The following is a 24,561-nucleotide window of genomic DNA, read 5'->3' on the forward strand; positions in this document are numbered from 1 at the left end:
ATTTACAAAGGACAAACAATAACTGGGGGGGCGACGGATTGAAAAAGGGAGAAATTAGATATGGCGGCGAGTGGTTACAGCAAAGCATGACATAGCAATGGGGAGAACAAAAACGGTGGTTAAAAAAAACAAGCAGAAATGTACATACTAATATAGTCAACAATGAAGCAAATGCTAACGTATGTCATGTGGATAAAAATCGCCCGGCAGAAATCCCGCAGTCGGAGCGTCTCGTGTTGCGTTTTCATCACGATAGACCTTAATCACCTGGCGTCAAAACGCCCGCCCTCTCGCTCTTTCGAGAGGTCATCTTCACTTTGCTTCACATTTTGACCACAAGATAAATCCGATGTTACGGTGAAGAAGAAGCTCCAAAGGCATGTTGTGGATGAGGACGCATTTATCTCGCATGTTTACATCGCCCGGAGAACTAATTCTAGCCGATCGCATCAACGCTGCAGAAAAAAGCACCCGGGGGGGGGTTTTTATTCAGGATTTCTCAACTTCATAAAACTATCAGTTTTACCACCATGTTTCTAGAACAACCAGTGAAGACAAAATAGGTAAACCAGGTTGCTTGGTTTTGTTCTTTCCGCACCCCAAGTCTGCAGAACTACTAACACGGTCATAAATAAAAAAATATTTTTTTTATCAGAGGACTTATTTTCGGAAATTGACTGGAGGGAGTATCAGAGTCTTCAGTAGTCTTTAATAGCCACACAAAGTCACTAGATTTGTGGTTATTTGATTTTTTTTAATAGTTGCTAGAGGGAAGAATGATTGGATCCACTACAAATAATACCGAATACATTTTTAACATGAAATGCAATAAAACATATTAAAATGAATGAAAATATCTTATCCGGAGGTTCTACTGAATTAGAAATGTGACTGGTGGAAGTGAAGACAACCACGGGAAGTGGGAGTGGTTTGATGTCACAATGATGAGGAGAGCAGCAACATTTAAACATACAAAAAACAAACAAACAAAAAAAAGACTTAGCCTAAAAAAAAGAATGACGGTTTATCATGTTATCAGGTTATAGCAGGGGCGTCAAACCCATTTTCGTCGCGGGCCACATTTTTTTCCCTTGGAGGGACATTTTGACTGAAATCAAATAAAGAAGTAAAAAATAACAGCTTGTTCAACTATTGTTGAAGTTACTGTAATGAGGTGTTTGGCAACAAGAAAATGCTTCCCGTGTCTCTCTTATTTATTACATTTGGGAATTTAATATTTTGGTACATATTTTCGCAAGCATCATGGAAGTTGCCGTGTTTGATTTGCTTTCACGGGCCACATAAAATGATGTGGCGGGCCAGATCTGGCCCCCGGACCTTGACTTTGACACATGTGGGTTATAGGGTGCAAGAAAGGGTAAAAAAAATAAATAAATCCAGAATCAAAAGAAATATCAAAAACAACAACAACGGTAGCCCGAGTCACGGCTGGAAGACTTTCCTTGAGGTTTTTTCCTCCAAGGCGATGGTCAAATACTAACGGGACAAAGGGATCGGCGGTGAAACATTGTTTGAGAAAGTTAATGAGGTGACATCGCCACCTTGTTTGTGTCACTCTGGTTTTTATGGCGCGGTGGAGGCTTTTTAATTGGCCGTGCTGCAAGGCCCGGGTGCCTACGCGACTCGTCAGCCTCGGCGAGATGCACAAAACTGCTTCCAAGTCAAAGTGCCTCCTTGCTGCAGAGGAACCATTAAAAAGGTATTTCCCAAGAATTGTGGCAGCAATCGCAAAAGGCTAAAAGGTGTGCTAATCACTAATGAATGCCGGGGACAAAGCGGGTGCCATTTTCAAAGAACGAGTCATGAATCTCCATCGGACTCTTTAACTCTCTTGGGCCTCGGGTTGCTCTTCTCTGTGGTGTTGAGTTTGTCAGTTTGAAACATCGTTTTCTGGAAGGTCACCGTTTATTTTATGCCGTTACATTTCCATGACATTTTTAAAGGTATGCTAGGCTCCAAGTCATGGAATGACACGCGCTAATTGAATCTCACCAGAAATATGGACCTATTCTTTGTAAAGGGCGAGACCGAGAACTTCGTCTCTTCTTTTCAAAATAATTTCATGGCTGCAATTTTTAATAATCGATTCATCTGTGGATTTTTTCCCCCCCCGCCCGATTAATTAAGTATGGAAATAAACATCTTTTAATGTGTATCCTTTTTCATAAAAATAGGACCTGATTTCAAATTGACAAACGTAAGTGATGATGACTCCGTAACTGGTTTGGTCAGGAAAAAGGCAAAAAATGTTGATTGCTGTTTTTCAAAGTAACAGCGGATAGTTGCAAATGTCACATTGTGATGAAACACGAAGATAATAATCTGCTTTCATGGTGGACTACACAAATTGGCGTATAATTATGGTTAAGTGGCGGGAATTAAATGTTTCTGAACAACAAATCATTATCATAATAGCGGTAGATTTATCGTCGTACCGCTAAAATATTGGGTAATGCTGTTAATTTATGTCATGCCGCTGACTGCTTCACTGCATCCTTAGTTTTGGTGCAGCAGAAACACTTTTGGATGAATTATGGGGAAAAAAAAGCAATATATTGCCACAATATGATGCTGCAATTGTTCATTCACAAACATGGTCTTCTCCGTCCGAATTATCGTGAGAACGCCGTTTGCTATCAGACCATCAAACTCGACACTTCATCGAGGGTTGAAGGGTTCAGCCAATTAACTCATTCACTCCCAAAGACGTTTTTAAACGTCTTTTCAGACTTGGTCCAAAATTGGCTGGTACTGAATAAGTTAAAATAGATTTCTCATCAATCAAAGGTTCAACATGCAGGTGCACAGACGCGAGTGATCTCATTCATCTGTGTTGAAAATACGTTTGGAGCAATACGTTGCTTCTTTCAACCAAAGAGGGATTTTGTTTGAAGCCGAAACCCACAATACCTATATTTATCATGACTGACAAAAAAAAAAGTGTTTCCATTCACATCACAGCGGCCGCGAGTCCGACCTGAAGCAGACACTTCATGAACTATTGATGGCAACCTTGCTTCCTAACTTTGCACGGCCTCGCTATTATTTGACCAAAGAATATTGAATATCATGCTCAGTGCAAAACGCCCCGCTGGATGTGAGTCGTAATAATAAAGCAATATTTATTGTTCCACTTGGGGAAATTCCCTTTCTGCCTTGTTGTCCCTCAACTCCTTCACGCACACGCGCGCGCACACACCGCCGTCCTCAAACAAAAGGAGCAGAGACTTAATTCGGAGAGACGCAGGAAAACGGGAGGGAGAGCTATCTGTTTTCCCTGACACTGATTCACTTCATCCTCCACCTCCTCTGGCGTTACTCGCGATGACTTATCCTCCGCGGTGGCATGACTGACAACGCGGCACTAAATTCCACACACACACACAAACACACACCCTCGCTCCTCCCCTCACCGTGTGCATGCATGAGGAATATCTGGGACGCGGGTTTATTTAAAGAAAGACGTTGGTGGTATTAGTGCCACCTGAGGCCCTGTGAGCCGCGTTACCACTAATCACTCACACTGCTGATACACATGCACAGCGGTAGGCTTGAAAACCACTCGCGCTTCACTTTGGTGCTTGCTTTTATGGCGGATATCTTGCACGGTTGACACGCAAGATCATTTCAGGCCAAAGTGTATATTTTGATTGGATGCTTTCATGCATTTTCTTTTGGAGCGGCAATTGGTCAAGAGTACCAAACAATGAATGTATTGTACATTGTCGACCGGGCTGACTTGCCATTCGTTCCCCGGTGGAAAACACTTTCTGTTTTGTGACTCTGATTGATCTAATTTCACCCTGGAGAACCCATGTGGTCAAATTTGGCCCCTATAAATTCTGCTACTCAAATTTGACCCTTAAATCCCAAAGGGTCAAATTTGGCCCTAATCCTAAATTAGGATTAAAGCATTAACTATTTGAAAAAAAACCCCATATATTTTGGTGTTCTGTGAACATATAGCAGTCATTTAATGTAAACTTCATCATTTTCCAAAGAAGAAAAGGGTTCTTGGGTTCTCCAGGGTTAAAAAAGAAACCCCTCATTTACATATCATGTTAAATGACTAAATTGTTCCAAATTCAAAGTCCAGCATGAACTCCAAAATGAAACCTGGATTAAACGGTAACGGACTGTTCCACTGTTCCAAGAATCAATGGACTCCTTCAACAAACATGATGTTCCGCTCCGTTGCCGAAAGATATTAGAACTCCCTAAGACGCAAGCATACGTGTGAACTTTTTCCCCCGCGGGACTCACCGTACACGTAGAGTACATATTCAGCGTTGCTGGTCCCGAGGTGGTTGCTGGCCTCGCAGCGGTACGTGCCGTTGTCCGTCTTGTTCAGTGATGTGAATATCAGCTCCCGACCCTCCACAATCACTCTACCCAGGTCCGAAAGTTCCACGCCGTCTTTCGTCCACATCACAGGATCTGGTCTGGAAAGAGAAGCAAACGTGATTCATTTGGACAGACACTTCATGAGATACTCGTGCATAACGTAGACTTTCGGAGAAAGGAATTTCAAATACACATGAGGAAGTCCAGATCTAAAAAAAAATACAATAGAATAAAAAAAGAATTACATTTTCTCATCATCAGGAGTAAAAAAATGGGTTGCATTCACCCAATTTTGGAGAAAAAAAAAAGAAGCCGAAAACAAGATTCTTCGATAACAGACCAACAACAATCAAAATAGTGGTAGTAATAGTAGTATTTAGTAGCGTGTGTGTGCATGCGTGCATGCCGTGCATGTGTGTGCATGTGTTTATACACATACAAATGAAACACAAGTGACTTACGAAGGGTTTCCTTGGGACACACAGTCCAGCTTTAGGTACTGACCCTCCTGAGGGACTGCGAGAGAGTGGACGATCTCCACCCGAGGAGCATCTAAAACAAACACACACAAAGTTATGAGGGTCAAATGAAGGCATTCGTCCAGGACACTCATTTGTTCACATCAAGCGTTTAGGTTCATACTCACAGTGCACCTCCAGCACTTCAGTGGTCTGATGTGGCGACTGCGAGAGTGCCTCGTGGTCCACTTTGCAAGTGTATGCCACCCCGTCATCATTTCTGTCCACGCGCAGCTGCAGCGAGCTGCGCACTGTGAAAGTCTTCCCGCTAGCGTTCACCTCCTTGGCACCTGCGTCGAAAGCGTCGCAACAGCGTCAGCGATGCGGCGCTGAGGCACATCAACATGTTGTGCTTTACGATCTGTGATTACGGAAACACCGCGGGCATCTTTATCGCACCGCACAGATCTGAAATCAAACTGCGAGGGGCACCAACATGTGATCTGAAGGCGGATATCCATCGTCCTCTGTTAATGTAATTAGATTAAGTCAAATTGAGCTGATTGGGGCGATGCGATAAGCTGTTAATGCAAGAATGATTCTATCATGCTTCGATCAGGCTGGGATGAGAGCTTTTAGCTTAATCTACAAACATGAGCATCCATCTCCAATCCAGCCAAAACAATGACCATACAGTGAACTCCCATCTATTGCCATTTTTATCTTCCTGCAAAAACTATTTGCAACTATTTCCTAAAAACACTCTCATTTGCATTTTTTGTGCTTTTGCCATAACACCCCAAAACGCCAAAAGATGCAACAAAGCCTATTAGCGAAGTAGTAATTGCTGTCATGGAAGTATGCTGACACATTACATTTTGACTAAGAGACTCAAATATTTCCATGTGAGGAAAGAGCGCAAGTTGCGGAGTGTCTTCGCTCTCCTACATGCGCACGCCTTTGCACATTATTTATTTATTGTAGTGTCCGGTGAAGTATGTATATATACGGTACTGAGTTTAGCTATTCATGGTTATAATCTTGACACCCCCCACCCTAGGAAAAAAAAATGTGTGCTACTTGTGTATTCTGAGCACAGTCAAGGGAGCACCAGCCTCCCTAGTGCAGGACACCTTTTGTTTGCTTCTCCTAAAGACACTGTTTATTCTCCCCATGCTTCCCTACTGTGTGCTCATCTGCTCCACTTTCCAAATCATCCCACCAGACTCCCATGCCTCACACCTCTCTCGCTCTCTTTCTCTCATCCGCCCTGTCAATCAACAATTCTGCTCCGTCACTTCCCTAAACCGAGCCAATGAGCTGGCCTCCCACTTGAGAGGAATGACTGACAGCTCTGCAGCGTCGGCAGCATCCTTCCATAGAGGTGGTGAAAACAGGAAAAAAACAAAAAACGGCTGGATGAAAAGATAAACTTGAAAAATGGAAAATAAATAAATAGATAATACTACTGGCATACAGGTCACAACATGACGTACCCTTGCACAATTTAATGAGATTAAGGAGACACCGAATAAAGACTGCAGCAATATGGGCTGCAATTTTATCAACACGACCGCAAACAACAACCGAAAATAAATGTATTAAAGCTAAACATCATGATATTTATGTTGACAAAATTTATAATGGCAGCATGTGGGACATGTGGTTTGCACATCTGTCTCTTAACGCTGACGTTCGGGTTCAGCTTCCAGCTTCCTTCCGCTTTCCAAATACATGTCGGCCGATGTTAGTTTGAGTGAAAACTCGAAATTGTACTGACGGATGTTTGTCGATATTGCGATTGCCTGACGATCGGTCCAAGATTTTTCCCGCCTCTCGCCCCACGACAATCGGGGAAAGGCCCCAGCTCACCTGCAACCTTAATAGGCACTCGAAAAATTGGATGGCTGGATGGATAAACAAAAGAAAAAAATAGTTACATTTTACAATATCTTTTTTTTGTGTTTGCACGAATCAAATTGCTTCTGCATGATTATGATACAGAAAAAAAATCTATTTCCTTTGCTTTATCCTTCAGGATCTCATACTGTTCCCCCCAAAATTAATTGCCAGCCATAACTGAGGAAGTGAAGGATTGATAACATTTTGTCCCCCTGCACTTTTTCCTCCCAACAAAACAAAATAAGCCTCAACATAAATCTGCTACAATGAAATTGATCAAATAATAAAATGAGTGCATTTCCCAACATCATGGAGCCAATGTGTGCTACTGGTAAGCACACATTCCCTGAAAAAAGTAAAAATACGGCCGCAGATGTAACTGATGGGGGCGCTGGAGGACTTCTTTGAATTTTGCACAACTAAAAATGTTTTTACTCTATTAAAAAGAAGGTTATTAGTCTGTGGAGGAGGATTTGAAACTGTGTTTGCTTTTCCCATTCACAAATTAAAAGCCTTGATTTGCTCCAATGATGAAAAATCACTTCAACCTTGTCTTCTACCTTGCGGAATTCTTTGTCTCCGAATCTCTTGCACGGCGTGCGGCATTGTTTGTGCTAATTAGCCTCCAACCAAGTAAGCCGTAAGAGTTTGTTCTGTCAGACCTAAATTGAAATGGTTTTTAGCCACGAAAAACAAAGCAGAATGCAAATCTGTTTTGCTCGTTAGATTCATGAAAAAAAAAAATCAGTTTCTGAATTTAGCCCAGCAGAATGGCAGATTTATCAAGGTATTAAACGTGCCCATTTTGCACACCTAGGTTTAATGATAGCAGTTGCGCAATTGTGCATCACGACATGCCATCCTTTCCTTTCGCTAAAGCTTGACAGTAGAGATTCGTGCAACCCACTATTACATTGAGCTTGCGGGAGTTTTGAGGGCAGAGGGCCAAAAATGGATATGACACCTGCTAAACTATGAGAACAGGATTCGATTCAGGGCATTTTAAAGAAGAAGCGAGAAAGGCAAAGGAGCTGACATGAAATGTGTGCCAAGACTGCCGAGATGGGGGAGGAGCATCGTTCACAGCCCTCTGACTAATTGCAGCAGCGGGAGGCCCAGGGATGACTCGTTGAAAGCATTTTTAAAATCACATTTTTCAAAAACCTTGTTTTATCAATAATTTCAGTTGACCTTTTGCTTTGAAATGAACTCTTTTGTTTGTAAATGCTTTGAAATATTGCACTTTCAATTGTGTGAAGCGCATTGAGTTACCTTGTGCATGATATGCGCGATATAAATCGAGCTGCCTTCCCTTGCTTAGCCTTCAGGCAGCCTCAAATGTTCGCACGCCATATGACACTCGTGAAAACAAAGCAATGCATACTGCCTATCGGCAAAGACGTACTTTAGGATGTTATACTGTGCATTCATTTGTGAAGGTGGACATTTCAATATACAGCACTATTTGGAGGACAAAGATGCTGCCCCTGGCATGCTTGACTCTGTTTTCACTGATCAACGTCGAGGGAACACTCTTAAAAGTAAGACACTTGTATCAGCCGCCTGGCAGGTGTAAATCACCATGTCCTCTCTGACACAAGTCCCCGAACATTCACTGGCCGAGAAGTGTCTTCGTGACGACAACGCTGTCAAAAAGGAGACCTGCGAGTCCGGTGGGTATCGACACCTTGGCAGGCTGTCCACCTCCACTATGTTGATCTGAATTGGATGAGACCGGAGGGGTCACAGTGTCTTTCCCTGTTCTTTGGACACTGTGTCAATCTGTTGTGAGTGTCACACACCAACAGCACTTGGAATCGCATCCAACACAAAACGACGATTCAGCCGATACAAATCGAAGAATGCACATTCTGAAGAGATTTAAAAATAGAACAAAGAGCTCAATATTGTAGTTGCCCGTTGACTCAGGATGACAGACGCACTCTTTGTTTGTGGACTGGTTGCTAAGATACCAAACAGGAAGTAGCCTGGCGCGTTTGTACACGAAATAGTTACAAGAGGAAAGGCCTGGCTTTTCCTCGAATAGGGAAGATGAATTTAAAAAATAAAAATATATTAACACGATTAACAAAGGCTTTAAACTGGCAACAGTTTGACCCTGCTAAGATTATTTAAATTTCCGTCACTTCTGAAAGAGAAAATGTCAAATCGCATCCAGAACGGATTTTGTTGGCCCTCTGAGCTTCCACTCTAGATTCAAATGTTAAGAAATACGTGAATCTTATTTCATTATATTTAGGTAAAAGACTTCTCAGTTCGGAACATTGGACTTTTTTTTTTCCAGCAAGACGCTCAATAATGAGATCACAGAAGGAAAAGCAATAAAGTGGCCTGGTCTACTTTTCATCCAATCACATTTCTCTGGTTTCATTCCCTGTTTTACTAACAGCCCCAAGTGGAAATATTTGCATTGTATCTCAGAAGTGCAGCGATACGCTGTGAAATATTAGCCTGCATTATAACTCATCTCTTTAGCATTTCTGAGCGAGCTGCAATTCTAGTCATCAGCAGGATGCAAGCTGCAAGATGCTACCGTGTATTCGGTAAAACAGCACTAAACTCCAGTTTTACCGCTGCCTTTGATTTCAATTAATGTACTGAACCATGGTAATAGTAAAGCTCTGTGATTTACAGGTGAAATGGATGCTTTTGTGCGCACGCATCTTTTATTCATGCCAGCGTGGCTTGCAAGAGCCATCTCGGAATTACATCTTTAATGGTCATTGATCCACTCCACCTCACTCTGTGGGTTCTTGCCGCTACAAATGTAGTCCAGACACCGAGGCGTGCGACGCTGATGAAAACCTATTTTGTTTATTTATTTTCGAAGCTCGAAAAAATCCATGTCACTAACCGTCTAGTCCTCATTGACGCGACTACCCACTCAAGGACAATGACTAGTCGGGACTATTTCTAAAGCTTACGCAGCCATTACTGCGCCCAAAAAAAGCGAGTAAAGCTGGCACGAGGCAACGACCGCAGCACTTTGTCCTTGACGAACAACTTTGACAATAGAACAACGATGTGACTGCGAGCGGTTTGAAATCAAATCTGTTTTTCTCCTCCGAGCCCCCCGTAGGAATAGAGCTATCACATATCGCCACCAAGCAATAACCTCCACTGTTCAGGTCACGCGGTATGATAATACTCATCCGATTGCCAACATCGCCACCCCTATTTGGAATAAATATTCATTTCATGTGCGCCCCGCCCCACCCCCCCGGTTCACTGGTGTGTAAACAAGTGCTACATTGCACTGGAACGGGTACGGGTCTCTCTGGGTCTTGGTGTATAACCGAGATAGAAATATATCATTACTTGTTGGGGACTGAAGGGACAAAGAAGAGGGCGAAATCGGAATATTGGATTTTTGTGCCGCGGCGCAGGCAAACTTCACATGCAGACTATCTGCTCAATCTGTCTATTGTGTTGGTGGACACACATACACACAAAGGCATACACTTAGCATAGGCTGTCTAGTAAATGAATGCCACTGGGTGATGGACTGCTCCGCTGGCCGTGCTGCTAATAGAATCGTTGCTATTCCCAAAGATCCCACAACAATATGTCAGAATTGTCATTTACGATATTCCCGCCATCAGGTGACTTCGCACAGTGAACACGTCCCACTTGTCACCGTGATGAACACACCCCCACCCCCACTCCGAGTGCACAAATATACACCGAGAATGTACATTGCTACTGTATATTAATCATTGATGATCTTTCATGTTTATGTATTTTGCCATTTTCAACGCGGCTCCATTGAAGGTCATCGGATACAACGGCGGAAGAATAATCTACCGTCCTATCGGCTCTGCTGGTTTTACTCGTCACGTTTAAATGCAAACATTTATTTGGACAGGTATTGCTATCTCTCACGCAGTCTTGACTGTCGGTGTCCGATCAATAATTAACGCCTGTGTAGCTAGCGGTAAAAACTATTTGCTGAAGAAGTGTCATTCATGGTATGACAAAGATGCAACAGCGAGAAGTCAAATCTCATGCGGCGCCGCTTAAAACTATTATATTAGCGGGGGAAAGCGGCAAATGCGGAAATCAATGTTTTATTCCACTGTGTAGAAAAAAAATATAGGGCGAGAGTTTGGAATGACTTATTTATGTTGCATATCGTCAACACGGCGGAACCTGAAAGGTTTTTTTTCCCCTTTTGACATTTTTTAAAATGATTTGTTCTCTGGTCTTAAAATTTCCGTTTGAATTCCAATGATGTAACAAGTCCTGTGTGACATCGTAGAGGCTGCGGTCTAAGTGAAAAGGAGACCACACAGAGTCAATATCATCTCCTGAACATAAGTCATTAAAAGGAAATATGCGGTGCTGTTTGCTAAAAACTGTGCAGAAAACAAGCATTGATTTGATCCTATCTGCTGGCTTATCTGGACCCCGGGAAGCCCCGGCTGCCAGATAGCGGGGCTGAGCTGTCGCAGCTTAAGCTCGGCGAGAGAGGCGGTGTGATGGCAGACGCCCAACGTGGGCTGAAACATCACCCCGATCGAATTTGACGAGTCCAATAGCGGAGCTGACAGCAATCTTCTAATCTGACGTTTGTATGAAGTCTCAAGGTGCTCTCTGATGGGGGGGGGGGGGCAATTTCTTTTACCAGGACAAAAACGCCTACAAGATACTGATGAGCCTGTTTTTGTTCTCCTAATGAAAACGGCGCCTCCTGTTTTGAAAGCTTTGAAAAAGTGTTTTGGCGCGGGTCGCGAAGGCAGCCGACGACACATTCGCACAGAGGAAAAGTAGAATATATTAATATAAAATAGTTTGAAGAAGATCGAGGATAAAAGATGTTCGCGTGCAACATTACAGCAATAGATAATACTTGCTGACCTTCTTTGCGAAGCAACGAGAAGATTTCAGAGAGTGTCTCTGCATTTAGTAACCTTTGGTGGTAATTTAAGCGAAAATAATGACCCTGGATGTGTTTCCATTTTTTTTTTTAAATTGGGAACTCCTTTTTTTTGCTTAGTTGGACTGCGAGGGTACGTTGAAATCACCAACGCAGGTTAGAAGAGTGAATGCGAATTTTTTTTTCTCAAATCATGGCTCTCCTTCAAATAAACCAAAGAGTCCCCCCTCCCTCAGATAGATACTTGTCTTTTCCCGTGACAGGGTGACGCAACGAACCCGATGGGATGCGGATCCCACAAAGGCAAACTCAGACAAATGACAATGCAACAAGGTTTATTTACAGAAAAACGAAGGACCGACAAAGCGTTAACAGAAATCGCTGTCAAGACTTTGTTGTAATGACGGATTGTGCTTCATATTTGACTTAATATGATTTATTATACCTGTCACATTGTCAGAGAATTAAAAATTTAAGAATATAATAAAAAATGAATTTAGCCCTTTTTTTCCATTTAAAATGCTTTTGCCACGACAAAAAAAAAAAAAAAATGTCCGTCATCCTATTTTTTTTGTATGAAATCCGACTGAATTATCAATAACAACGCTAATTTAAATGAGCATAACGGTTACCGACGATGTTTGTTTCCAGGCCAGGCTGTTTAATTGAATGGAAATGCATAATGACGTTTGCTGGAAGCCAACATTGATCTGATGCAATCTCTTTGCTTATCTGAACCCTGGGAGGCCCGCGGTCGAGGCGGCAGGCTAAGCCGAAGCTGGAGGGGCGAAGAAACACCGAAGTGGCAGACGGAGGCAGGGAGACAAAGATCTCTCGTGGCAACCGACTACCAACGGCCTCATAGTCTACCACGTGCGGGCGGCATTGTTTTGACACGTTGGAAAAACGGGGCAAACCCTCTCGAGGGTGCGCATGACGTACATCTGCGCTCGACTGTGATAAGAAGTGACATCCGCCGCGGCCGCTGAACGCGGCAACCAAAGTGCCGTTACGTGGGATGAGAAAAGACATTTGGATCGAGATTCCGTCCAACGCAAAGACTTCAATTCGTCACTTCATGTACATACTCAGATGGATTTACTCTGTCACAACAGAGCTAGAAATCAGGACAATGACTCCCATGATCACTGTGTCAAGATGCTATTATGAGTGAGAGGCTCCAAGTGGTGGAAAAAAAACAACAAATTATGACATGCTTTCATTTTCATTCGGCGACAAACAATAAGACTTGTATGGAAATACACAATATAATATTCAGGGTTCGCCTTAATGTGCCAGTGGAGGCCAAGCCCCCATGAAGCATCCCCGAACTGGCATAAAGCCCCCGAAAGCACACCTGAGATGCGATAAAGCCCCCGCAAAGTGTACCAGAGTCCCATAACGACAGTTTATTTCCAGTGCTTCACACTGAGGATTTTACTCTATGCATGCATTCTGAAAAGCAGTGGTGCTCAACTATTGTAATCCAGGGACACACATTTTCCTATCGCTGCAAAGTCGGCGACCCACTTTCTAGAAGTGAAGAACAATAAAGTAAAATGTCATCTTTTCATAACGCCCACATCACTTTTTTTTTTTATACTTCTCTGTCCACGGCCGACCATACCAGGACCCACTTTTGGATCCAGACAAACACCAGATGAGAATCACTTTTCTCAAGTAAAATTAAGAATACAATTTAAAAATACGCACAATGGAGTGAAAGGTTAAATAAGTCAAATTCATGACCATTTTTCAGCCACTCTGGTCAAATTTCAGACATTTAATTCACGATGCCAATATAGACTCTATCGCAACTTTTTTCATTATGAATAAATTTTGCATACTTTTACATGCGGTTTTGAGCATACAGTGAACCCCCGTTAGCGGTGGTGAATACATTCCAGACCGAGCCACACTAGGTTCAAATTGGTAAAATAGAGGCCCTCAAAAATGCTTTGACCCCACCCACCCACATGCTTTATACACATTGAAGCACCGCTGAATGATCGTTTGCGGCTCGACTTACTTCGATCTCTGTTGAAATGCAAAACACCAATTGCAAATTAATCGTAAACGATTTCCAAAGAAAAATGGGTTTGCGACATTTTTTCCCCCCATGCTTAAAGGATTACATGCTATTTTGGAATATTTAATGGAAGCCTTTGTAAGGTTTCTTCAACAACCCGCCTTTACGTAGTGCTTTCATAAACTGTATACCAGTAGGATAAAAATTCTCTCAAATGAAAAAGAAATCGAGATGGCTGGACATGTAGCTGCAGAAAAGTTGCCTACCTTTGACCTCCTTTTCATTTCGGAACCAGCGCAAGTCGGCGGCAGGTTTGCTGCCGTGAGTCATGCAGGTCAGAGTGATGTGATCGCCCTCCAAGGCAGGCTTCATCAGGCCCTCGATCTCTGGCTTCTCCGGTACGCCTGAAGGATGGAGATGAAATCACACACAGCGCTCTGACCTCATGAAGGAATAAACACAATCATGCCTTGAGACACTGTACATCAAGTCCGATTTGTTTTTCTGCGAGCTGTCGATACAAGCGCCAGTGCTGAAAAGCAATGCGAGTGGGGAATCGGGGAGGGAGCGCCCATGGTTAAAGATGAGGACTTTTTTTTTTCAAGCAATCCATTCTTTATTTAGCTTTTGTTTATTCATTTATTTTTATTTCAAGGCGGGTGCCCTCGGTGGAGCATCACATTCATTGTGCAGCACTGAGGTCGGCCGGATGAGATGTGGCATAAATAACAGCACGAGGACAATGCCCCTTTTAGTGTAACGCAGCGCCGCATTTTGCCAGTTGAATAGTCGTTTCCACAGAGCAGAGATAACAAATGTCTTTGTCGTGTTGCTGCTGCGTGTGCATCAAAGTAGAATTTATTTAAAAGCTTATCGTTACAATCCATGCTAATTTTATCTAGCCTGTCTATGGTGTTTCAGCAACATATATTAGCATTAAGCTAGCTGGCATTCAATCGACAATTACAATTTAAACACAAATAAAATGTATTGAAATAACACTTAAATACAATGACAAGGTTTTGTTGAGCATTTTGCCGTTTAAATACCCAACTGAACTCATCTTTACAGAAAACTTTCACTGGGAGTGGCAACGAAACAGCTTGAAGCGAGTCGACTGGTGAGGAAGAGAGTGAGAACAGGTGGCAAAATATACTTTAAAAGTATGTGGGAAGTGTAAAAACATGTTTTCTGATCTGCTCTCGCTACACCGCCAAATTTCACCTAGCGCAGGTGGCTCTGGAATGCATCGCGTTAAACATTTTAAATTTAATTGGCCACAATATAGTCGTCGAAGGCTGAAAAAAGATTCCTTTTTTGTAAGTTGCCTTGTGATTGACTGGCAGTCAGTCATGGGTGTGCACTACCTCTCGGTGTGAAATATAATGATATATTGTGACATACTTGATATATAGTTTATACTTATAGGTTGTCACTCACACCACTAGCTTTAATGCACTTCTTCCCGACTGTACAGACTGCTTTGAGTGCATCTGCCTTTGTCAGCCTGAAGCACAGAGATTGAAAGCGGTGTCAGTGAGTAACACTGAGTCAGTCTGGCCTTGCCTGTCTGATCTATAGGCTTCTTATAGGCTTCTATTGTCCTTGAGAGTTGCTCTTTGTTTTGTGAGCTTTTCTTCTGGAATTTAGTTCTGCGATTCACAATGCGGTGTGGCGCGTCAAAGTCAAACGCAACAGTGTGATGATACAAATTTAACGCTAGGACAGATTATTTTTCATTCTCAATTGTAAGGAGTTCAATTTGTGTCCTGGGAAAAACAAATTGGGTTTGACCTTAGAGGTTTGCACATGTGAAATATTTGGTTCTACGCTTGGGTCTGGAACCATAGAAATCACTCCGATACTAGGACACTCGATACCAACGGATTCTGTCCTCTGAGCATGCGGTCTGCAGTTTGGCAGCTAGCAAAAAGCTCTTCAAAAAGGCGTAAATGCGTGTTCGCTTTTGAGCAGTTGATAAAATGAAGACAACGTAGAGACAATTAGATATGGTAACGTCGAACCAAACGCATAGCTTAGCCTTGCAAACATCCTCTAGCTTATTTCTAACACATCATGCAAACAGGCCAAGAAAGAGCATCAACGTCTCAAAAACCTGAACATGCATTCAAACACAATCAGATTCTAAAACTGATGAGTAAATCCTCACTTAAACCGGATTGAGCTATTTTCTGTTCACACTGGCCTCAGTCATTTGAAGCGGTGTTTTTTTTTTCCCACATCCACCCACTGTCCTAAAACATCGGTGTGCACCATTAACTATTGCTCAGTGTGGCCCCAAAAAATAAATCAATAAATATTTTGCTCTGTATCCCCACTGAGCAATCCTATTTAATTTCCGTAATTCTCGGAATGCTTGTTAACAAAGAGAGACAGCTAATGGGCCTGGAGTGCACAAGCACATCTATTAACATTAGCAAAAACTAATTGGCGAGATAATAAGGCGAGTGGCGAGAAATGAGACAATGTTTGTGCAGGACGATGATCACAAACATTAGTAAAATGGTGTGGCGTGTTTGTGTGTGTGTGTGTGTGTGTGTGGGTGGGTGGGGGGGGGCGGGGGGGAGTGGTAGGGAAGTGCGGCATCCCATTTTTAGGCATACTAAATGTGTTTGTCCTATTAGCAAAACAAACACAGGCAGGAAGTGTCAAAGCCAAACAAACGGTTTCAGTCATTACAGAGCGTTTAGTTTTGAACTTGAATTTTTACAAACAACATTTGCATTTTGTAGGGTCATGCATTTTGCTCCACCTGTCAATCAACAAGTATGACATCAGGCTTGTTTGCAAGTCAGGGTAAATACCATTGATTTGTTTTCCAGCCTCATGGTTGGTTGCTCTGAAAAACATCCTCTTGCGTTGATGTTTTGTCAAACATCGCGAGAGCTAATATTTGGACATTTTTGTGTTGTTCAATAAAAGGACTCTTGAAAATGTCAACGCTCGATTGACCGAACTCAAAGATGGAATGGGTCACACTTGTCCATTCCTACTCTAGATGATGTTACTGGTGTTCTTTAAATAGGTGCAACAGACGGCGTTACCTCAAAATTACTCCATAAAACCAGTGATTTGAATACGTTTCTACATTCAACTACAACAACAAAAAATGCAGACAGGCAAAATCTTTATATTGTACGTAACCAGACAGTAAACATACATTTAATCACTTTCAGGCTATGCTAGCGTACAAACATGTCTTATTTTAAACATACTGAATGTATAAAAACAATTTAGTACATTTTTTTTTGTTGGTGACATTTTTTGGTGAAAAACATCAAGAGAATTTAAGGACGAGCTTTAACTCACCAAGGACTGTCAGGTAGGCTTTGGCGGTTTTGACGGGCATGGTAAAAAGAGAACAGGTGTACATCCCCTCGTCAGACAGCGTGACATCATGGATGCTGATGGTCAACTCTGACCACGAAGCGCGGATCAGCTCGATCCTGTTGTCCCTCAAAGCTGGACGCAGACACAAAAAGAGACACGGTTACTCCATCTTGTGTTATCGTCATTTCAGTTGAGGACTGACAGTGGACCCAAAAGACAATGAAAGCACAACTTCAACCTCGGTTTTGCACTGCGGGCCATTACAACCCCAGCAAAACCCATATGGGTACCGGTAATTAGACGCGGCCTAAAATTTATGCACAGTTCTGTCTTTATTCCAAAATCTAATCAAACGTGAGCACAAAACTGCAGGCAAGGAAAGTTGTACACCGTCTTGCCGACCTCTTTGCACAGACTTTTACTTATATGAAGATGCCATCCTCCAAAAGACATCAATGGAAATCAATAGAGCAATAAGAGGCTGTGAAAGAGCCCTAATGAAACCTTGGCAACATGAGGGAACTGAAATGGATTGGCTGAAATTAGACAGTGTGTTGGACGATCAACATACAGGACTTCAAAAATGACCTGGATCAAAGTGCTAGTGTGAAATACACACCTTAGGGGGGGGGGGGGGGCCCAACAACAACAAAAAATGAAACACTGCACGTTTTAGCTAGTATCGGCTTCTCACTGTGAAAATCAATGTTAGACAGCCATACATGCTGGAATGAATTCCATCACAAGAAGTTCAATTATGCCCACCCCCAACGCCATTTCACATTTGTGCTTACTAGTAGCGCATTTGTAGTGTAGTGGTTAACCTAGCTGGAATAGGCTCCGGCTCCTCTGTGACATTGACCAGCTTAAGCTGTGCAGAAAATATCGTCAATGCTCCCGATCCAGATCATTCACTTTACGGTTTAGTCATTTAATTAAGCTCGCAGTGCCGCCGATGTGTTTTGTTCAGCGCTTACAGGCACATAAATGTGGTTAGTTGTTATGCCAAAAAAGCAGCAGGATCACTTTTGCTTGTGAGGGCGGATTCAGGCTCCAATTAGAAACATCAGGAAAGCATAGTTTGCTTGAATTAGTTCTAAATTTGGGCCTCTTTTTGCCATCGTATTTTAGGCGGCATTTGGTTTCATCACATCTTTTGACGTGTGATTTAAAGTCAAGACTCATTCACAACGGGCAGTCACATCATCATTTACACATGCAGTCGGCTCAGATCGCTTTCGCTGACTGTACTGCGCCAGACTGAAAGTACAAAAACAACCTTGATGAAACATTTAATAATTTCAAGTATAGTGGCCAACAGTCAATGTTATAATAGGAGCACAAAATGTAACTGCGTTAGCATTGGCATTCTCTGTTAGCATTTTACCTATGCTTGCCGTTAATGACACATCGTAGAAGTGAATAGATGTTGTTTTAATTTGCCTTTTATGTCCCTTTGACTTGGAAAAGGGCTACAACAGGTCATTTTAACAAACCACGTATGCGCAGTGTGTTAATAATGTGTTGTTGTTTTTTCTGTGGATGAGCGCAGACCTGACATTAAATAGCGAGAAAAGCCTCAAAACACAAATCCACAGTCCGCATACAACGGCAACGGAACAGAGCTGATCAGTGTGAGGAAAAAAAAAAAAGTTTTCTTGTTAGCAAGAAGCTGTGCGAGAAGGTCAGAGATGTCTTGTTTACTTTTAGCATCAAAAGTGGCATTTCTATCTTTGCGGCGGATGTTCAGCACCGCTGATAAATCACGACAAAAAAGGGCGGTGTGATGTGAATGCACGGCGATACACTGACCGAAATTCAACCTCTTCGAAAGGTGTCATCTCGACGCATCTCTAAAATTGTCATGGACACTCTGTTTTGAGTGACATATTTTGTCTAGCAATAATGGGTCATCAACAGGACATTGGTGACTTCGGTATTGATCCACAATTCAGGAAATTTTAATGACCCCCCCCCTGAATTCAAAGCTGTTTCCACACATTTTGATGGTGCTGTGAATCCAAACAGCATTCTGAAAAAGACATTGTTGAACATTAAAGGGCCCTCTGTTTTTGGGATGCACCGGATGCGTACAAAACACTGATCTGCAGTTTGTGTTTTTCCACAATACTTCCCTGTTAAAACCACTACAACAACCAAAGTCCCACACAGGGTATTGTGTGACAGTGCTTTGTTGTGCGTTCACAGGCTGTCAAAGCTTCAACAGACAAGGCCTTTAAAACACAAAACACACAAACATGCACACACAGAACAGTATGGGGCTTGATCTTGTGGTTGGCTGCCCAAAATAATGATGGCTGCTCCATTGCGATGGCTATTATCCTCTCATGCACGATGACATCCAGACCACCACACTGTCCAGTGATCCTCCAAATTCACAACACTTAGATTGTGAACCAGACTAGAAAACAGGCAATCATTTCTCTTTTGTTTGTGGCCAAAAGTGGAAAACGACGGAGTGGAAGCGAGCAGAGAAAGCTTTTTTTTTTTTTTCCTTCTCTCTCCCAACATTGGCTGCACATCAACCGGGCACCATTAAAAGCAGCAGATGCGTAAAAAAAAACCCCTCTGTGTGTGTGTGTGTGTGTGTGCGCGCGAGTGAATATGGTAGACAATTGTATTGGTATATTAGGATTGCTTTAGCCGTATAGCGTGCATGCATAAGCAAACGGCTTGTAGTCTTAAATTCACACACTTTCAAGCCATCATGTTTGCACATTCATCCAACAACCTTTTCCTCCCCTTGCCCTTTCCTCTCATCCCCGCCGTCCCGTCCGCCCGCCTTCATCTCTCCGGGGAGCGCGTGTATCCGTATAGAACCCTGGCAGGTGTTTGCTCATTCAGCTGACACAGTTTTATAATGAGAAAAGTGCAAATTTCTGAATATACATTCAGGCTGCCGACGTCTGGAAGCGACCGCTCTCTTTTTCTTGTCAACAACTCATCAGGGGGGGGGACTTGACTCCCTCGGCCATGGACGGCGGCGCCGTGCATGCGAAAGGAGCGAGTGAGGGCAGGGAGACCGATGCCGACGGAACGGAATGTTTATTGAATAATGTAAAGTCTGCATCTCGAGACGCTTCTCGTCCTTTTCCGAGGCAACGTGACAGAGGTTGTAACAATGTAAAAAAAAAAAGAAAAAAGAAAAAGAAACGGACAATGCTCCATTGAATAATTGGCCTGTAGAGATTTTTTTTTCCTGCCAGTGACAGTTCAATGGGAACAGACATCGCATCCTCTCGGTAGGTTCCTCCTTAGAAGTAGGACAGTGTGATAGCTCATGTCTGGCCATCCTGTGGAAGTTTTGTTGGTCCATTATGACATTCAAATACTGTAGTACTTAAAAAAAAAACACTGTTGGTTGCAAACTAGGTATTATGACTCATTTGTTTTTATTTGTTTCTATGCCGACCAGTCAAACCACGGTGCAAAAAAAATGGGGACTGCAGATCTAAAATCAAATTGCACATCAAGCTTGATGCAGTCATCGCTTAACTCATTCAGTACCAGCCAATTCTGGACCAAGTCTGAAAAGACGTTTAAAAACGTCTTTGGGAGTGAATGAGTTAATGTCGAGTACACATTTTAAGCTCTCCGCCAAGAGCAAATTGCTGCAAGCGTAATCCGCAGAATTGCGCAAAGAGGACTTCTATGAAACATTGCAGCAGGGTGGCACAAGGGTCAAGAAAGGACGAAATAAATTCTCGTACAAATAAAGATTTGCAGAATTACAACGTGGTGCATTGCATTTCATTGTTCGCTCGTCATTCTTCTCACATAAACTCTGAGTCAGTTTTCAGTCGTTAGGTCAAAATTTGTGATGGGAGTCATGGGCCTCATTTTATTTGGTAAGTATTCGTCATTATTCTGATCTGCCGGTATTCTCAGAGTCTGATCTGCATTTTTCAGAAATGGGGCACTGGGAAGAGTCCCGCGCTTCCTGGAAGGCAGAAATAAAACTCAGATTAAATGTGTTATATTTTTTTTCCAGCATTTTTTTTTCTTCCCGGAATTAATTAATGAGAATGAACGCCTTCAAGTCGGGTCCGTCGTCAAAATATTTTGTTCCAAACTCAAGGTTATCAGCACTTTGTGACAGCAAATTAACGACAGGGGACTTTTGGTCCTGAATGTTTTGTGATTTCTCCCTACTCTGTAAAAAAATAAATGGCGGTTGTTTGAAGGACACTTTTGGTGAGATACTTTTATTTAGTTTGTTTTTAAATGGAGTAATAAAACATCTTTATTTTTTATTGAGACGATAGTGTGTAGCTGGAGGAGAAGAAAGACAAAAATGTCCCCATTTACTGGACATGTGTACGACAATTTAATTCCAATCTCTTCTCAATAATCATTTGAGTCTAGACTATAGATTTGAAAGTTGACTTTATGTCCTGTACCTGCCTCGGTCTGCTGTTTGTATTTTTCCGTTCAAGGCCTCAATGCTGTCAAATTTTTATCCATCGAGACATTGAGTTGAATGGAATTCCTTTTGAATGTCGCAATATAAAACCGTACAATCCTATATTATAATATGCGATATATCATGAAAAAGAAATCTGTAGAGACTATATACTGTGAGTTAAGATGTATAGTTAAAGAAATAAATAAATCAAGAAATAAAATAAAAAAATTCCGGTAGCCCTCTTATTTGATTGTTGCCTGGTAAAATCTTTAACAGCAGAGCGTTATGTCGGCAAATAAAATAAATACATAAATAAAAAGTCCCTTTACTCTCGAGGCTATAACTGAGAAGCGCGGCTCCTCCGCACTGCCCCAAAAGAGAAGAACGCATGTGTGGGCCTTTCAGTGAAAGTTAATTATTTTCATTGGCCTCAAGTATTTTTTTCATCGACAGTTTGCAAGCACCCTAAGTGGTTGCATCTTCAACTCCTTTTCAATTTGCACTGCTCGAGAAAGTGAAGCGAAGCGGGGTTCTTTGAATTGTCATGCGGACAGACATAAGCCGCAAGAAAAAAAGTCTTTTGTGTCACAAAAGCCAAATCTTATAGATGTGCACGCGGGTGACAGACGGAAAACACGGAGGCAGGTTGTTGAAGGTCAAAGAAAAAGTTTGCTCGTGTCTTTCACAGGCGTTAACCGTGTCTGAAAGCTCTCATAAAATGCCTCCTTAATTCGTCGCCTTTATCCCACAGAGGGCCAGATCCCCTTTCCGCCCCCCCCCCCCCCGCGACTCCTCATGTTTTATGATCCTTATCTTGGAGAAAGGGGACCTGTTAAGGATCTGAAGAGATTTACGATTTACAGGAAAGTTTTTGTTTTTCTATCAGTGCAGAAACCTTCATTTTTGGTGTGATATGAAAGGATGCTTCAAAAAGGGCAAAAAAAAAAAAAGACAGCTGTTTTGAAAGTTTATCTTTCCTGTTAAGTTTTACAATCTTTTTAATAAGACAAAATATTCTCTGGATTTTTACTTTTCTTTTTTTTTTTTTCGCTGAAAACGTTCACAAGCCTATTCCCTAAATTGCTTGGGCACAGATACTGGGAATGCTTCAAAGCTTGCGTCTCTGCATGCTGGGACGGTTTGGCAGGCAACACACAACACACACGTGCACGGGCGGGTGTAAAAGAATCTCACTCGTGCGCCATCACAAACTAAATTGAAACGGGCCAGCCACACGAGTTTCATATTCAGCACATTGAAGCTTAAAAATGAGCACTTGGCCCTCAGCCGCTCACCTGTAACGCTAATCTTAATGTTCGACCGGATTCAATCAGTCAGCAGATGTCCCCGGTGGAAATCGAATTGATTATCCGGCGGCGGTTTTGGGTGGTGATATCAAATCGACGCTTCAAAAAAAATCAAACGGAAGACCGCTGAGGTGACTTTGGTCCGTACATTTACTGTAAATAGAGAGCGGCGTAACCCTCATTTGTACATAAATGTGGTGGTCTAACGGTAATTTATGCTAATGCGGCGGTAAAGTCTTAAAAATGAGTGCCTTTGTGCATAAGGGTTGGAAAAACACTGCATTCGATTGATCGTGCCTGGAAATTTTACGGTTTTGCCTCCACGTTGGAGGTTTTCGTTTGAGACAAAAAGTGACGGCGGTCTTGAAGAAGAAAAGACCTGGCCCGGTTGCTAGCGCATTTACACTGAAGTGTCCGACGAGTGCCGGCCTGAATAGGTTCCGCTCCACTAATTATAAGCACAAAAGTAATTGAACACTGCTTTGAAGGTTGCTCTTTCCAAATTACAAAGCAGCGTGTCAAGGGGGATACACTTGAAATTGAAAATGCAATTATGAAGGTTTGGGAACGGAAAGAAAGGGGATCGTAAATGACATACTGAATATATGGTCTTAATGCCGTACCTTCGGCCGGCGCTCACGCATGCACAATGAGAGAGCGAAAGATGCCTGCAAATCGTTCCTGGAAAAGTAATTAGACATCGGTTTTCTATGCCGGGGGAGCAATGAAGATATTGTAATTATAGATCATAGAAAAACGTCGCCTTCCGCCAACTGAAGCTATTATCAAGTCCGAGAGTTTGACGAAACCAAAAGGGCAATTTGTAAAAAGGATATTGGCCTCTTTTGAGTGGTGTAAAAAGGAGAATCCCACTTGCCCGGGCGCTCATCTCTCGCTTGCCGTCGAGGCACAGATTAAGTCCCTCAGTGGCGTCGTGATGGGGAGGACAAAGTGCCTACTTTGGTGCCAATGACTTATTTGAAATTCAAACAAGCCTTTGCAGTCGCCGAAGCGTTTCGGCAAGGGCGAGGGAGAAGAGGAGTCTCTCGCATCTGTCCGAGTGTCTTTGATGAATGTCAGTTGCGACATTAAAAACAACGGCGACGGCCAAAGGCGTCCGTGGCAACGTCTGACTTGACGAAAGCAACATGTGGCGGGGCGGCTGACTTTCATGGAGCAAGCGGCAATCTTTGCGCGCCGGTGTCGCGTCGTCGACGGAGGACCGAACATTCGCTTCTTTGATTTCAAGGTCACTTAGTTTGATTTGTCCTCACCGTTGCGTCTAATCTTTCTTTTTTCCTTGCGATTTGCTCCTGATTATCTTATCTCTTAGAAAAACGAGCAGATAAAGGTTTTTGAATTGTTCGTTCGCAGGATTATGAAAAATAAAGATGCTTTTTTTTTTTTTTGTCGGGGGATTTTAAAAGGACAAAATCCGATCTTTTGCAGGAGGTGAAAGTGAAGACCGGTGCTCATTTTCACACCCATCATGGAATACCTTTTTTTTTTTAATTGACTCACGTGTGTCACCGACTAGTTATTTGCAAAAAACAAAAAACAAAACAGGCATCACACTCACCGCTCGACTGAATATGTGGACTTTCAAAAGCAGCTAATTTAAGAAAGTTTTTGTGCGTTTGGTGAAAAGTTCTACTACTTGTCAAGAATGGAAAATGATAAAGACAAATCTTTTTTTTCCTGATGAAAGAAAAGAGTAAAGTTTTCTTTTGGGATGTCCGGTTCTTACATATATTGTCACTTGGAAGATCAGTTTAAGTTCCCTAAAACGGCTGGAAACATTGGATTATGAAGAACTCTGCTTTGAA

General features: G+C 42.4%; 1 protein-coding gene across 3 annotated transcripts in view; it reads right to left on the reverse strand.

Annotated features, from left to right (window-relative positions):
* Window positions 1-24,561, reverse strand: part of cadm2a (cell adhesion molecule 2a) — a 154,098-nt gene that overhangs the window by 19,624 nt on the left and 109,913 nt on the right. For all 3 annotated transcript variants that reach the window (XM_086131074.1, XM_086131075.1, XM_086131073.1), the window contains 5 exons: window positions 16,982-17,134; window positions 13,918-14,055; window positions 5,012-5,173; window positions 4,827-4,917; window positions 4,285-4,463 (listed from right to left, as the gene is read on the reverse strand). In XM_086131074.1, the coding sequence (XP_085987200.1) occupies window positions 4,285-4,463; window positions 4,827-4,917; window positions 5,012-5,173; window positions 13,918-14,055; window positions 16,982-17,134 (723 nt within the window). The remainder of the gene's footprint in view (window positions 1-4,284; window positions 4,464-4,826; window positions 4,918-5,011; window positions 5,174-13,917; window positions 14,056-16,981; window positions 17,135-24,561) is intronic.

Source organism: Hippocampus guttulatus, chromosome 15, assembly GCF_054856545.1.
Source record: "Hippocampus guttulatus isolate MCC_2025c chromosome 15, RoL_Hgut_1.0, whole genome shotgun sequence".
Lineage (NCBI taxonomy): Eukaryota > Metazoa > Chordata > Actinopteri > Syngnathiformes > Syngnathidae > Hippocampus > Hippocampus guttulatus.